General features: G+C 43.1%; 1 protein-coding gene across 40 annotated transcripts in view; it reads right to left on the reverse strand.

Moving 5' to 3' along the window:
- The window catches only part of Fam184a (family with sequence similarity 184, member A), a 124,572-nt gene that overhangs the window by 10,242 nt on the left and 97,193 nt on the right, over nt 1–17,137 (reverse strand). For 29 of the 40 annotated variants that reach the window (XR_015644883.1, XR_015644882.1, XR_015644881.1 and 26 more), the window contains 5 exon segments: nt 14,438–14,650; nt 12,206–12,359; nt 9,569–9,696; nt 6,701–6,885; nt 6,119–6,265 (listed from right to left, as the gene is read on the reverse strand). Coding sequence is in view for 27 of the 40 variants with exons in the window: in NM_001427095.1 (NP_001414024.1) it covers nt 6,119–6,265; nt 6,701–6,885; nt 9,569–9,696; nt 12,206–12,359; nt 14,438–14,650 (827 nt within the window). In the remaining 13 variants the exon portion in view is untranslated. 40 annotated transcript variants of the gene reach the window in all.

Here is a 17,137-nt window from a genome sequence, read left to right on the forward strand (position 1 = left end):
TTATCGCCTACCTCATGATGCCTTATGAGACCCATCTGACAAGACAGTCAATGACTAGAGACTGCAGACCTGAACAGCAGCATCACCAGGACACACGTGGCCCGGAAATGACATTTTATGAATTCTGTTACATAGAAGTAAAATAGAGAACTGAAACATTTTACTGTTGGACTTCTCCTATAACTTTCAAGCAGACTTTGATTTGTGTTAACAAGACCACTACTACTTCTAGATGTCCTCAATGCTTCTGAAAATAGCCTGAATGGTAAGTTAAACAAAAGAAAACAAAACACAAACAAAAAACCAAAAGAACAAACAACTACTAAATCATCGGAGTTTTAGAGGTTAAGAATTCAAAACAGCAATTCTAGCATGGCAGAGTACATCTGTTTAGTTAGGAATTGCTGGTCTACCTAATGTCCATGTGCAGAACTGACATTTCTCTCATAAACAAATGATTTTTTGTTCCTGAGGTACTAGTTTAAAGTAAACCTAAGAAATTAAAAAAAAAAAAAAAACCTCTCTGGGCAGGCGGAGTAATGCACATCTGTAATCTCAACACTTGGGATGTAGGGACGGGTGGGGAAAGCAAGGATTCAAGGCATCATGGACCACTGGAGGCCCTGTTTCAAAAACAACAAATAACAAACCCACAAAAAACACTAATTGCTTCTTATACAATAAATATCTCTGGACCCCAAGCTACTGGGACAGTTTTTATTTCACTTAAATTTTCTTTACCTATAGAAAATGTCAGTTAGGCAAACTTGAGTAGCCTGTTCTCTCATTGATTATCATGTCGGGTTTTTCCCCCCTTTCGGGGTCTTAGCAGTCAGACCAGTGTCGTGTGCTTGCCACGGAAGCACTTAACACTGACATGTTCTAGGCCTTGCTTGTTTTTAAAACAAATGAAATTCAAGACATTTAAAAATTAGATGCAAGGTTTTTGTTTGTTTTTGTTTGTGTTGGTGGTGTTTTGAGACTGGGTTTCTCTGTGTAACATCCATAGCTGGCCTGAAACTTATCTTGTAGACCAGGCTGGCCTCGAATTCATAGAGATCCACCTGCCTCTGCCTCCCCAGCTCTGGGATCAAAGGCATGCACCACTAGACCTGGCTAATGTAAGGTTCTTTTGGGCAAAAGAAGACAATAGTAAGACAATCAAATTTCCACGAAGCACTAGGAGGATCTGAATATCAGCACTAGCGAGTACAATTTCTAAGAGTCATTTCAAAGACACCAAGGCTCTGGCACTATTTCTACATGGCTTTAAACCTGTTCCCCATTCTCCCCAGGAGTTCAACAGGAGTTGGAGCAGAAGGGAGAAGAGAAGCTTCCGGCTACTCCAGGGTTTCCTCAGCACAAGGCTCTGGTCCACAAGCTGACTCATGGACCTCTACAGTCCTTTCTTGGCTCTCTAGTAATTCACTGGGGCTTTCTGAATCTGAAACAGCAAGCTGAGGTGTGGGTAACTGATACCACAGTGGGGCAGCTCCAGGCTGTTCTTACTAATTTCCATTAACTGAGGTGAATGAGAGCTTAAGTTCTCAGTCACACTGCCTACACTTCAAGCAGACCCATAACTGCTCATAGCTACCAGAGTTGGAGGAGCCAATATACAACGATTTTGTTATTGTGTAAAAGCCTGTGGGGCAATACCCGTCAAAATAAGTATGTAGACCCCTTCATGATAAAAGTCCTGGAAAGAATAGGAATTCAAGGCCCATACCTAAACATAGTAAAAGCCATATACAGCAAACCAGTTGCTAACATTAAACTAAATGGAGAGAAACTTGAAGCAATCCCACTAAAATCAGGGACTAGACAAGGCTGCCCACTCTCTCCCTACTTATTCAATATAGTTCTTGAAGTTCTAGCCAGAGCAATCAGACAACAAAAGGAGGTCAAGGGGATACAGATCGGAAAAGAAGAAGTCAAAATATCACTATTTGCAGATGATATGATAGTTTATTCAAGTGATCACAAAAGTTCCACCAGAGAACTACTAAAGCTGATAAACAACTTCAGCAAAGTGGCTGGGTATAAAATTAACTCAAATAAATCAGTAGCCTTCCTCTACACAAAAGAGAAACAAGCCGAGAAAGAAATTAGGGAAACGACACCCTTCATAATAGACCCAAATAATATAAAGTACCTCGGTGTGACTTTAACCAAGCAAGTAAAAGATCTGTACAACAAGAACTTCAAGACACTGAAGAAAGAAATTGAAGAAGACCTCAGAAGATGGAAAGATCTCCCATGCTCATGGATTGGCAGGATTAATATAGTAAAAAGGGCCATTTTACCAAAAGCAATCTACAGATTCAATGCAATCCCCATCAAAATACCAATCAAATTCTTCAAAGAGTTAGAACAATTTGCAAATTCATCTGGAATAACAAAAAACCCAGGATAGCTAAAACTATCCTCAACAATAAAAGGACTTCAGGGGGAATCACTATCCCTGAACTCAAGCAGTATTACAGAGCAATAGTGATAAAAACTGCATGGTATTGGTACAGAGACAGGCAGATAGACCAATGGAATAGAATTTAAGACCCAGAAATGAACCCACATACCTATGGTCACTTGATTTTTGACAAAGGAGCCAAAACCATCCAATGGAAAAAAGATAGCATTTTCAGCAAATGGTGCTGGTTCAACTGGAGGTCAACATGTAGAAGAATGCAGATTGATCCATGCTTATCACCCTGTACAAAGCTTAAGTCCAAGTGGATCAAGGACCTCCACATCAAACCAGATACACTCAAACTAATAGAAGAAAAACTAGGGAAGCATCTGGAACACATGGGCACTGGAAAAAATTTCCTGAACAAAACACCAATGGCTTATGCTCTAAGATCAAGAATCGACAAATGGGATCTCATAAAACTGCAAAGCTTCTGTAAGGCAAAGGACACTGTGGTTAGGACAAATCGGCAACCAACAGATTGGGAAAAGATCTTTACCAATCCTACAACAGATAGAGGCCTTATATCCAAAATATACAAAGAACTCAAGAAGTTAGACCGCAGGGAGACAAATAACCCTATTAAAAAATGGGGTTCAGAGCTAAACAAAGAATTCACAGCTGAGGAATGCCGAATGGCTGAGACACACCTAAAGAAATGTTCAACATCTTTAGTCATAAGGGAAATGCAAATCAAAACAACCCTGAGATTTCACCTCACACCAGTGAGAATGGCTAAGATCAAAAACTCAGGTGACAGCAGATGCTGGCGAGGATGCGGAGAAAAAGGAACACTCCTCTATTGTTGGTAGGATTGCAGACTGGTACAACCATTCTGGAAATCAGTCTGGAGGTTCCTCAGAAAATTGGACATTGAACTGCCTGAGGATCCAGCTATACCTCTCTTGGGCATATACCCAAAAGATGCCCCAACATATAAAAAAGACACGTGCTCCACTATGTTCATAGCAGCCTTATTTATAATAGCCAGAAGCTGGAAAGAACCCAGATGCCCTTTAACAGAGGAATGGATACAGAAAATGTGGTACATCTACACAATGGAATATTACTCAGCTATCAAAAACAACGGCTTTATGAAATTCGTAGGCAAATGGTTGGAACTGGAAAATATCATCCTGAGTGAGCTAACCCAATCACAGAAAGACATATATGGTATGCACTCACTGATAAGTGGCTATTAGCCCAAATGCTTGAATTACCCTAGATGCCTAGAACAAATGAAACTCAAGACGGATGATCAAAATGTGAATGCTTCACTCTTTCTCTAAAAGGGGAACAAGAATACCCTTGGCAGGGAAGAGAGAGGCAAAGATTAAAACAGACACAGAAGGAACACCCATTCAGAGCCTGCCCCACATGTGGCCCATACATATACAGCCATCCAATTAGACAAGATGGATGAAGCAAAGAAGTGCAGACCGACAGGAGCCGGATGTAGATCGCTCCTGAGAGACACAGCCAGAATACAGCAAATACAGAGGCGAATGCCTGCAGCAAACCACTGAACTGAGAATAGGTCCCCCGTTGAAGGAATCAGAGAAAGGACTGGAAGAGCTTGAAGGGGCTCGAGACCCCATATGTACAACAATGCCAAGCAACCAGAGCTTCCAGGGACTAAACCACTACCTAAAGACTATACATGGACGGACCCTGGACTCTGACCTCATAGGTAGCAATGAATATCCTAGTAAGAGCACCAGTGGAAGGGGAAGCCCTGGGTCCTGCTAAGACTGAACCCCCAGTGAACTAGACTATGGGGGGAGGGCGGCAATGGGGGGAGGGTTGGGAGGGGAACACCCATAAGAAAGGGGAGGGGGAGGGGGATGTTTGCCCGGAAACCAAAGAATTATTATTAAGTATTAAATAAATTAAAAAAAATGATAAAAAAATAAGTATGTAGAATCTGACTTTAATTAAACAAGTGACTAGGTGAAGCTGAAGAATAATTATACAATGGTAGCAGGTAAAAAGAGAAATGTGACTGGTTACTGCGAAGCCAGGGCAAAGAATGAAATGAATGCCAGCTCTAAACAAGAAGGCAAAATATTTTACTTATTAGTAAGACAATTCTTCAATTATCAAAAGATCAAAGCGTAGAAACATTAAGTTAACATTTGCTTTCTGTTAAGTTTCCATAACGGACCAAATGATAAATGTGCAAATAAACACGTGGCCTTTCCTTTTTGTAAATTAATATTCCTAAAGAGACATTAGGACACACAGACAACACTGGCTACTCTTCGTGTGAGTGAGCGCTTTCAGGGTGTGAAGAGAGATGTCATGGTAATAGCATCTGCCTGCTACACGTGACGGCCAGGGAATATGAGGGCAGTGGCTCCAAGGCTGACTTTATCTGCTGCTCACCAAGTATCCTGTGTGTGTGTTCTACCGGATTGCACATGAGTCCACGGTAGCTAAAAACAAAAGTCTAAAAGTTAAGTGCGATCAAAGCAAACAACAAGTCACTAAGTTGGGGACATCATGATTTTTCCTACATTTTATGGTAACCACTAAGTGGGAACCCTCACGAAACTTATGCTTGACTCGTCAGTGTATGCCCATTTATGTGAAGAGGGCAAATGTGTCTGTCAGAAAAGAGTGCCTTATCCCAGAGGACGAGGGGACGAGCTGGTGCTGAGTGTGTCTGCATGTGTTTGCATGGAGAAGTGGCTGAGACAGAGCGGTCATGCAGACAGAAGACTAGAAGACGACATCTATATCTAAGGGAGGTAAACAGGTAAAACAGCACGAAAGCGGAGGACAGCCCAACAAAGGCAACGGTCTGACCCTCAGGGTGGCGGTGACTTAACTGTTACTTGACTGAGGTGTCTGGATAACTGGACAAGGGAACACGCCTAACAACAGCTTAGAGCAGAAGACGCCTACGGTGACCTGAACCAGACCAGGAGTTAGGTCAGAGCAACAGACTGAATTCAGAGTCATCTCCAGCGGGTCCTAAAGATCCTGGACAGACAGGGCTATTAATCTTCTTAATGATCACTAAGAAACACGTGCAAATCTTTACTTGAATAATGGGGTTACTAAGTTGGAGAGATAACTTTTTTGTAATGATCTTACTTTATAGGTTCTTAAAGTTAAAAAAAAATAGCATTTAAATGCTAACTGTGGGAATTCAAGCAGTACCCAAGTCTAGGAAATGAAGTCTTTGCTCTTTACCATCTCTCCTATCTACCAGGCACTTGCTAAGTGGACACACATTGTTACAATGTATGTTTGCTCTGAAGGATGTTTTGGGTGTTGTAATATATGTATCGTTGGCTCATGCATAGGCTTATAACATTTCTATTGTTCACAATATGCTAACAACTTCACATTACATAATGAGCACACTTTGAGATGTTATCGCAGAAGCCATGTGCCAACGGGAGGGGGCGTGTGTATTATTTTAGCAGACCTGCAGCTGTGGCAGCAAATCAAACAATTCACTCAGTGGCCTTATCCTAATCGAAGGACAAACACATCACACTGCAATTATATCTACATATGTACTTCTGCCTGCCTCACTAGGCACCATCTTTAATGGATCCCAACAGTTAGGCTGCGCGTAGACACAGTGCTCCTCAGTTTATTACCCACACAGGAATTTTCTTGAACGCAATGACTTACGACACTTGTAAAGCTGCATTTATTTCCTTGAGTAGCTCATTAGTCTTATTAAAATCTGCCCGCATGATATTTTTCTCTCTGAGGTGGTCTGCTGTCATGACATCCAGCTCTTTCTCAAGTCTCTTGTTTAAATCTTGTTCATGCAACCTGTTTAATTTATTTTTAGTTAAGAAAATGTTATTCTGAAGTCAAGGTTTCAAAATGTCTATGTTCTACCAGCTTTGAAATGCCCCCGTTTTGTTATAATATATGGGAAATTAATGGAAACAGCTTAAGATATGCTCCGGAGTTTGCTATGGGCTTCTGGTTAGTGTTAAAATTTGTCTCCTTTAATGCTTTTTCTCATACAACTTTAAAAATCGTTAATGGTGGTCATTTTCCAAAGTTAATGAATAATAAATCCATTATCAAAATATAGACATTTTATTTTCCGGATGACATCATACCCACACACATAGTAAAGAGTGAACTTCAGTATATGATTACTGGGAAGGCACTCGTCACAAAGATAGGGACATATCGCTAAGCATTCTGCAACAGTCGTTTAGACAACAGTGCATCTTCTGAGTGAGTGCTGCATACCTCATCTGCTGGTTGGACTCACTCCGTATTCTGAGAATTTCTTTCCCCTTCAGTTCCAGTTCTTTCGTAAGCGTACTTATACTTTCATGGAGGTGCTGCACCTCCTTATCCAAGTCTGTGATGTGGTGCTCCCGGTGCCGCAGCTCATCCTGCAGGTCGCTGATTCGACACATGTGCTCCTTACTCTGCAAGAAGACACGGAATGCTCAACGGTTTCTATACATTTCCTTCCTGCATTAATAGGACAGACCGAAAACGACACTATGAATGCGAAGTGTGATCATTCTGACAAGGCTTCAGAACCAAACTGAAGTGCTCAAAATGAGAAAACCGTAAGGCGCTCTGTCTTCCACGTAGCTAAGAAGTACTGATATGAATGTAGTTATAATGTCATGGCTATAAGGGACTCGAAAGATCCTGAGAGCATAGTCACTCACCTTACAACGAGGAAACCACTACTTACGAGCTGATCTTTCAAAGATAGTTTATAATCAATGTCAGATTGATTATGCATATACACATACACACACACACATACACACATACACACACATAGACACACACACATACACACATACACATAGACACACACACATACACATACACACACACATAGACACACACACATAGACACACACACATACACACACACATACACACACACATACACACATACACATACACACACACATACACACACATATACACACACATACACACATACACACATATATACACACACATACACACATACACATATATACACATACACACACATACACATACACATACATACACACATACACACACATACACACATACACACACACTCACGCACACATACACACACATATACACACACATACATACATACACATAGATACACACATACACACACATACATACACACATATACACACATACATACACACAAATAGACACACACATACACACACATACACATATACACACATACACACATACACACATACACACACATATACACACATACTCACACACACTCATACACATACACACACATACACACATACACATACACACACACTCACACACATACACACATATAGACACACACACATACACACACATATACACACACATACACACACACATACACACACATACACACATATATACACACACACATACACACACACACATATATACACATACACACATACACACACATACACACATACACACACACTCACGCACACATACACACACATATACACACACATACATACATACACACAGATACACACATACACACACATACACACATATAGACACACACATACACATACACACATACACACATATACACACATACATACACACACATATACACACATACATACACACAAATAGACACACACATACACACATACACATATACACACATACACACATACACACACATACACACATACACACATATACACACATACACAAACATATACACACATACTCACACACACTCATACACATACACACATACACACATACACACACACACTCACACACATACACTCACACACACTCACACACACAAACACACACACTCACTCACACACACACATACACACACATACACACACATACACACATACTCACACACACACACACATACACACATACACATACACATACACACATATATACACACATACACACTCACACACACACTCACACACACGCACACATACACACACATATCCAAGAATAGAACATACACACATACACACACTCACACACACATACACATATATATACACACATACACACTCACACACACACTCACACACACGCACACATACACACACATATCCAAGAATAGAACATACACACATACACACACACACACATACATATTTCCAAGAATAGAACATGGGTCTCTTAGCAAGTTGCCTATCTTGTAGTAAACTGCTGGTATCATTGTCCTTTAATCGTAAAAAGATTTTCATCTAAGGGGGCCGCCAACACACACACACTCTTTGGAAAGGCACACATAACTTTGGTTGCCTTTGGGCTGTCCACACAGTTATCTATCTAGAAAGGATTTGCTACAAGTCAATGTTGTCTACAAGTTCAGTAAAGTAGACATTCACTTCATTGCAGGAACAGCTGGAATAAGTAACTTCCCTCTATGGTTACAAGGTGGCTCATTTAAAACTCCGAGCACTGACGAGCGACTGCAGGCTGACCACTTAACGTGGGAGAACCCTGTTAAGTGTAAACCCTGCGAGCATAACAAGCGCTTCCTCTGCGCAGTGCCCACTGCTGCATCCTTCCATGAACACATCTCCACAACCACAGATTATCACAGTAGGAGAAAGACTGCTGGGCCAAGAGGCAACATTTTAGAAATGTAAGCAGTAGTGGCTAATTAATATGTTGGGAATATGTGTTCTCCGTTTTCCTACAGAGGACCTACTCCTTCTGTATGGTTGTGTCATCCAATGCGACTGTTCTGTTTGGTTAAGTTAAACTACATCAAATTGAAAATGTATTAGACAAACCCGGGCTATGTGGTTACCAACTACCACAACAGCCCTCTCGGACACAGGATGGCGTGTTGACATGGCTAGCCCTGCTGAATAGTGCTGCCCGTACCCTTGATAGTTGTCGTGGCTCATTGTTTATTTTTCTCAGATGCAAACAAGTCCAAAATATTCAATCCAAAAGGTCATAAAATAAAATGTAATTTTATAACTGGTGTGCAAAAGTGGGTTGCTCATTGCCTCTGAAATTTCATGTGCAGTTAACAGCTACTACAGAATACTGTTCCCAGCATGAGGGTTGGGGACCAAATCTAAGGCACCAGCGCAGAGTGATGGCCCATACCTGCCTCCGGCTGATGTCTATACTTCTCTCTAGCTCCATTTTAGCTGCTGCCAGTTCCTGATGGTGACTGTGCCGTAATAGGTCAATCGACGTTGCGTGTTGATGGTTTAGTTCAGAACGTAACGAAGCTGGAACGCAAAGAAAAGGGGTTAGAGGAGATCCCGAAAATAACTTTTAAAATTAGGACACGGCGAATGTGCGTAATGTAGACTGTCAAACACTATTGCGTACTAGGAATCCGCGTCGCTCTGCTGACGATGTGGAGGACGGCAACAGCTTAAATGAAAATGGTGGGTTGTTTTTTTTTTTTTTTTTTGTGAATTTGGTTTGAAGACAAAGTGGAGATTAAATGCTTTACTGTTTGATATCATTAAAATAACGAGGAATTTAGAATTGTACACTGACAAATGTTTAACTTTTCTCCCAATAGGAATTTCTTCACAATGTCCTTAGACCATGCCAAGTACTGGCTGATAAACACTCTTGATGAATGAAGTCAGTCATTCCATGCAGGAGAGTTTGGAGGTGAGTTTTCAGTTTTTTAAGGTGGGATCTCATGTGGCCTAGGCTGGTTTGACCATGTAAACCATGCAACTGGGGCCTTGAAATCTGAACTCTCCTCCATACCAGGGATATGGGCATGAATTATCCCTGGCCCTGGACCTAGTCATTTCACATACTGTGTAAACATTTATAGTGGTTAAGACCACAGTATCGTAGGAAAGAATAAAATTTGACAGTGTCTTTGTAACTTCACAAGCCAGGAGGGAAGACACTAGGCCAAGAAGCTAAGTTGAATATCAGGTGTTAATATAAAGGATAATGAAACTCAGTGGCGAAAATATCCAAGCTTCTGGGGGTCGGTGACTGGGGTGGGTCACAGAGACCATCACGGTGTTAGGGGCTTCTTTAGTAGAGAAACTTGCCAGATACTCTCATGAGGAACCATGGATGGACTTAGAAAAGGAAGTCTCGTGCAAGGTATGAACATTTCAAAGTTTCCTCTGACGGCGGTGAGAAGGCAAGTCAGGAGGAAGGTTATGATCACAATCTTATAAAATATATATATATATATATATATATATATATATATATATATATATATATATATGCATGCCCAGAGAGATGGCTCAGTGGTTAAGAGCACGTGTTCCTGCAGAGAGCCAGGGCGTGATTCCCAGCACTCACGTGGCAGCAGATCACAAGTCTGGAACTCCAATTCTAGGGGATTCGACATCCTATTATGACCTCCGAGGACACCAAACATGCATGTACTGCACAGACATATAAGAGCAAAACACTCATGCACATAAAACAAATATAAACAGAAAACGAAATCATATGGAATCAAAGTAAAAAACAAAGAAATCATATGGCCTTGATGTAAGTATGACGGAAGGACTGAACCAGAGGAAACAGGCGCAAAAAGGATTGAAGAACTGACAGGCAGAATGTGGTACAAAAGAAAACGGTTGCTCTCGTTTCCCCAGTTTTGACAACTCAGTAAGTTGACACTGCTAATCAGAGAGGAAGTGTGGGGATAGGCATGGACTTTGGACAATGGGGAGATGATAAGATTGTATTTTAAGATTTAGTTAAAAATCAATGTCTCAACGTGTAGCAACAAACACTAATTTAATGCACGAGAACCCAAGAAGCTTGATCCAGAAACACGCATTCAAAGTCCCCAGCAAAAGGTGACAACTACAGCTGTGAAGTTAGATAAAAGGGAAAAGGAGAAAGAAAAACTGAACTACAAGAAAAAAAGTGTGCAATGGATACACACGAACCAGTTCTGGCCCAGGGACGTAAAGGGTACAGATAAAAAACATCTTTACAGTGAGAATACACAGTAACATGGAGCCCAAGAGCAGGAAGACCCAAAAGGCCAAGCGGCCAGATGAGCACACAGAGAAAATGAGATGGGAGCGATAGGGTAACCAGACCCAACGGATGCTGACACAAGACTGGTGTCTGGAACTCAGCATCACCAATGAAGAATCCAACCCAAAAGGAAGATGTGAGGCTGATGAGAACAGGAAAATACCAACGTCCCTATCCACTGAGGAAATGTAGGGTAGAACTGCGATGACATGTTATGACACTCCTATCAATACACCTGACGTACGGTCACAATGTCCAATCCTGGGATGCGAGGGAAATGAATCATTCGTACAATGGTTGTAGACTGCAAAACGGCAACTCGGGGCGCCCTTGTGAGTGTGTGCGTGGATATGTGTGTGACGGCATGGGTGCATGGGTGTGGGCGCATGTGTGAGGGAAGAGATGGGGCTGCACTGTGAGGTGCACGCATAGGTGTATGAACTGGGTGCATGGGTGGGTGTTTGGGGGGCTGCTGGCCCATGGCTAATTTCTGGGCTCCCTAAGTGTGCTGCCTCCATTTAGTTCCATGAAGACAGACAAGCATTTACGAGCATCCTCAGAGTGCAGAGGATGCTGACACACTCTAGTGAACTCTGCCTGCCCCCTCACACAGTAGCATCGAGTAAAGCCCGTGGCTCGCTTAGACCATCATCTTGATGTTCTAAATTTTAAATAGACAACGTGACACTTTGACATTCACAATGGAGGAACATACAAATAAGTATGGCAGGAGTCTGATCCTGTCCACAATACCAAGCATAGCTTTTCCTTCATCTTCTAATTCGAACCGGAGCGTCTGAAGTTCCTGCTCCATCTCCACGCGGAAGCCCTCCATGGACTCTCGGTGTGCGTCTTTCAGTGACTGCAGCTCGGCGGAGTGTTTCTGCTGCAGGTGAGTCTCCAGGGCCTACAGGGAGAGCCAGTTACATTACTAGGCGTGAATACAGCAAACGGAGTACAAGACAGTTCCCGAGGCTGGAGGTCAGAAGTGTTAGCTGCCATAGTCAGTTCATTCTCACAAAAATCAAGATATAAATCGACGTGACGGAGAGCGAATTCAGCACGCCAATTCCATAGAAAACAATTAATTATGAAATCCGTTTGGCTCAACACATTTTGTTGAAATCGGAAATACAGACAATACAGACTTTTAGCTTCAGGTTGTTTTCGAGTGAAATCATTTTCTAAAGTTGTTAAGAATACAAGTTACTGAAAACTAAGGGAAAAAAACTCCTGTGCACACAGACAGGAGAGGAGGGTGTAACTAAGAAAAGAGCACAGAGCCTACTCCTTAGTTAGATTTGCCTGAGCACAGTGAGGGCTTCTGAAACATCACTGCAGTCAAATCTTCCATAGCATTTCCTGTGAAATGCGAATACCCCACTCTGGAGAAAAATTAAGCAAGGCAATCGCTATCTGGAGATATGGAGATTCTAGCATAGACTATAATAAAATGGGATGTGGGAAACGGTTCAGTGAGTGTAAGTCCTGCTGTGCAAGCCCAAGGACCGGGACTTGTTGATTTATTTATTTGTGAGTATGTGCTCATATATAAGCATGTGTATACTGCGGATGTACATGGTGTGTTCTCCATGTGTATTGGGGGCGGGTACTTAGTGTACGAAGTCGGTCTTCGCAGTTCCTTGTTTTGCCACAGCAGACTAGCTAGCCCATGAACTTCTGGGATACCTCCTGTCCCCACCTTCTATCCCACCATAAGGACACTGGGATTAAAGATGCAAACTCTTGTGCATGGCTGTACATGGGTTCCAAGGATGTGAACTCTGGTCCTTAGAGTGGAGTGGCAAACGTTTTACCCACTGAGCCATCTCTTTAGCCCAGGGCCTGCACTTAGATCATCAGCATCCCTGTGATAGGCAGGCAGACCTGTGATCACAGCACTGGGAGGAGGGGGCAGGAAGAGTCTTGGAACTCACAGATCAGATCAGTCGTCAGTGAGCTTCGGGCTCAGTGAGGGCCACTGCATATCTCATTAAAACAAAACCAAGCAAAGCAAGGGAGCAGGAGAGGAAGAAACCTGGTATTAACATCTGGTCTTTACATACACACATGCAAGTACATATGTGCTCTCTCTCTCTCTCTCTCTCTCTCTCTCTCACACACACACACACACAAAGTAAAAACTGAAGAATATGATAATGATACAGTAAGATATTCACTTGGTTTAAATCCCTTTTAAGGTATCACAGTTATAATTTTTCATATTAGCTTTGGGATCATAGTATAAGGAAATTATATTTCAAAATATATTCAATTTATTACATCATGAATATTCCTTGTATGTAGAGAAAAAAGAATTTAAGGGAAAAATACAAGAGTAAAACAACCATCCTGGGGCCCATTTCTTCTCCTCCTCCTCCTTCTTTTTTGTGGGCTCAGAGTAAAAACAAATTTAGAATTTGATAAAAATCTGAGTGTGGTGACACACATCTGTAATCCCAACACTGAGGAAGCTGAGGCAGGAGGATTAGGGGTTCAAATGGAACCTGGACTACAGAGTGAGTTCATGGCTAGCCTGGGTACACGAGTCTCTGTCTTGAAAATTTTGGATGAAATTATAACAACAATAATAAACTATGAATAGGACAGTGACAGCTGTTACCTGCTAAGGAGCCAAAGATGTGCTCAGCTTGGCATTTTGACAGACACACAGAATGTTAGCTCTATTTTAATGTTATCTGCTGCTATGTGCAATTAGTGTGTGTGTTTAAGCACTGTGACGCCCTACAGGAGGCCACACCCTGGAGAACAGCTTTATAGAAAAATGTATAATGTTTTAAAGAAAGACAGAGACAGAGACAGAGACAGAGACGATGGGGGGGTGTTGGCTGGTGACTCCTATTTCATTTTCAAATGTTAGGCTCCCATTGTGCTGCATGTGGAACACAGACTGTTAAAAACGGAATCTAAGGCTAACTATCATCAATCTGGACGGTCTTCGAACACATTTCCCAGGAACCTTACCCTCTGCTCCTTCTCCTTCTCTTCCTCCATGGTCTGGAACGCGAGGACGTGTGCTTCTTTGAGGGACTTGTGCCTCTGCTGATGCTGCTCCTCCAGCTCCTCCAGCTCCTGTGTGAGCCGCTGGCGCTCTTGTGTGAACTGCGCTTGCAGCTGCTGCAGAGACGTCTGCGACTGGCAAAGCTGCAGCTCCAGGTTCTGCTTGAGCAGGGAGATCTACACCAGAGACACATACAACAGAGACTAAACGCAAGGCGTGCTTCACGCACCGCTGGCCCAAGGGGAAGAGCAGGGCAACGGGTCAAAATGTTCTACAAGAAAAAACCCAACTCGAAGATGCGTCTGCTACTGGGTGTGCGTGTGTGCGTGTGGTGTGTGGTGTGTGTGTTTGTGTGTGGTGTGTGCATGGTGTGTGGTGTGTGCGTGTGGCGTGCGTGTGGTGTGTGTTGTGTGTTGTGTGGTGTGTTTGTGTGTGTGTGTGGTGTGTGGTGTGTGTGTGTGGTGTGTGGTGTGTGTGTGTGCGTGTGGTGTGTGGTGTGTGTGTGGTGTGTGTGTGTGTGGTGTGTGCGTGTGGTGTGTGTATGTGGTGTGTGGTGTGTGTGTGGTGTGTGTGTGGTGTGTGCGTGGTGTGTGGTGTGTGTGGTGTGTGTGTGGTGTGTGTTGTGTGGTGTGTGGTGTGTTTGTGTGTGTGTGCGTGTGGTGTGTGGTGTGTGCGTGTGGTGTGTGGTGTGTGCGTGTGGTGTGTGGTGTGTGTGTGGTGTGTGGTGTGTGTGTGTGGTGTGTGCGTGGTGTGTGTTGTGTGTTGTGTGGTGTGTTTGTGTGTGTGTGCGTGTGGTGTGTGGTGTGTGCGTGTGGTGTGTGGTGTGTGTGTGGTGTGTGGTGTGTGTGTGTGGTGTGTGGTGTGGTGTGTGTGTGTGCTGTGTACATATGGTGTGTACATGTGGTGTGTGGTGTGGTGTGTGTGTGTGCTGTGTACATATGGTTTGTACATGTGGTGTGTGGTGTGGTGTGTGCGTGTGGTATGTGCATGTGGTGTGTGGTGTGGTGTGTGTGTGCTGTGTACATGTGGTGTGTATGTGTGGTGTGTGGTGTGTACATGTGGTGTGTGCGTGTGGTGTGCGTTGTGTGTTGTGTGGTGTGTTTGTGTGTGTGTGCGTGTGGTGTGTGGTGTGTGTGGTGTGTGTGTGTGTGTGCTGTGTACATGTGGTGTGTACATGTGGTGTGTGGTGTGATGTGTGCGTGTGGTGTGTGCATGTGGTGTGTGGTGTGGTGTGTGTGCTGTGTACATGTGGTGTGTATGTGTGGTGTGTGGTGTGTATATGTGGTGTGTGCGTGTGGTGTGTGCGTGTGGTGTGTGGTGTGTGTGTGGTGTGTGGTGTGTGTGTTTGGTGTGTGCGTGTGGTGTGTGGTGTGTGGTGTGTGTGTGGTGTGTGGTGTGTGTGTTTGGTGTGTGTGTGGTGTGTGATGTGTTTGTGTGTGTGTGCATGTGGTATGTGGTGTGTGGTGTGTGTGTGTGGTGTGTGCGTGTGGTGTGTGCGTGTGATGTGTGGTGTGTGTGTGGTGTGTGGTGTGTGTGTTTGGTGTGTGCGTGTGGTGTGTGGTGTGTGGTGTGTGTGTGGTGTGTGGTGTGTGTGTTTGGTGTGTGTGTGTGGTGTGTGGTGTGTTTGTGTGTGTGTGCATGTGGTATGTGGTGTGTGGTGTGCGGTGTGTGTGTGTGGTGTGTGTGTGTGGAAGTCAAAGGGAAGCAGCACAGAGTCAGCCCTCTCCCTCTCCCTTTATGTGTGCTACAGGAACTGAACTCAGGTCGTCAGGCTTGACTGAAGCACTTTATAAGTTGAGCCGTCTTCAGCAACCCAAAAGTCTGATCTCGAGTTATCACCAGTTTAAGTCTGTCTTCAGAAATTATCTTGAAAATGTTCCAATTATCATGCTTGTACAATTATGCACATATATATTATGCTGCAATGATATGCAATACATATACTGTTTATAACAGGAACACAAACAGGAGGCAACTAACACCACTGTAAGGTAAACTGCTCTGAGGAGATTAACTAAAGCTTAAATGGCTTCTCTGTGAGGCCGTAAGTGCGATTATTAGGACTGTGAATTCCGGCTGAAGGCTGTCTCCTCTACTAGTGTCTGTACCTCACCACTGTGTGTGGCTGGGGCATTCCATACCATAGGCCTGCACTCAGGGCAGCTTCTGGCATGCAAGAAACCACACAATAACTGTTAGTCACGATTATGTAAGGACGGAAGGCCTGTTCTCTTGAGAGATTTGTCAGGTTGTTACTATCTATTTGATGTGTGAGTGTGTTTGTGTGTGCATGTATAGACACATTTGTGATTGTGCCCACAGAAGCCAGAAGAGGCCATCATATCCAATCGCCTGGAGCTGAGATTCTAGGCAGCTAAAGCTACCAGGCATGAATGCTGAGTGCCAAACCTAGGGCCTCTGGAAGAAGGGGACAAACTGGGAAGTGAGAGCCCAAACTATCAGCCTTAGTATGTCAGGCATCACCTCTGGCTGTTTTAACTGAAATGAAGTCTTTTCAAAGAACAAAAAGCATGTGAGCATAAGTGGTGTGTGTATTATGTACTTATAAATACCGTTCAATTTTATCTATTTCTGCTCACATCCACAGATTAGTCTAACCTGAAATGGTGCAAGTCAGTCTTACTCTAGAAGTCTGAAGAGAA

The sequence above is a fragment of the Rattus norvegicus genome, chromosome 20 (genome assembly GCF_021556685.1).
Source record: "Rattus norvegicus strain SHRSP/BbbUtx chromosome 20, alternate assembly SHRSP_T2T, whole genome shotgun sequence".
NCBI lineage: Eukaryota > Metazoa > Chordata > Mammalia > Rodentia > Muridae > Rattus > Rattus norvegicus.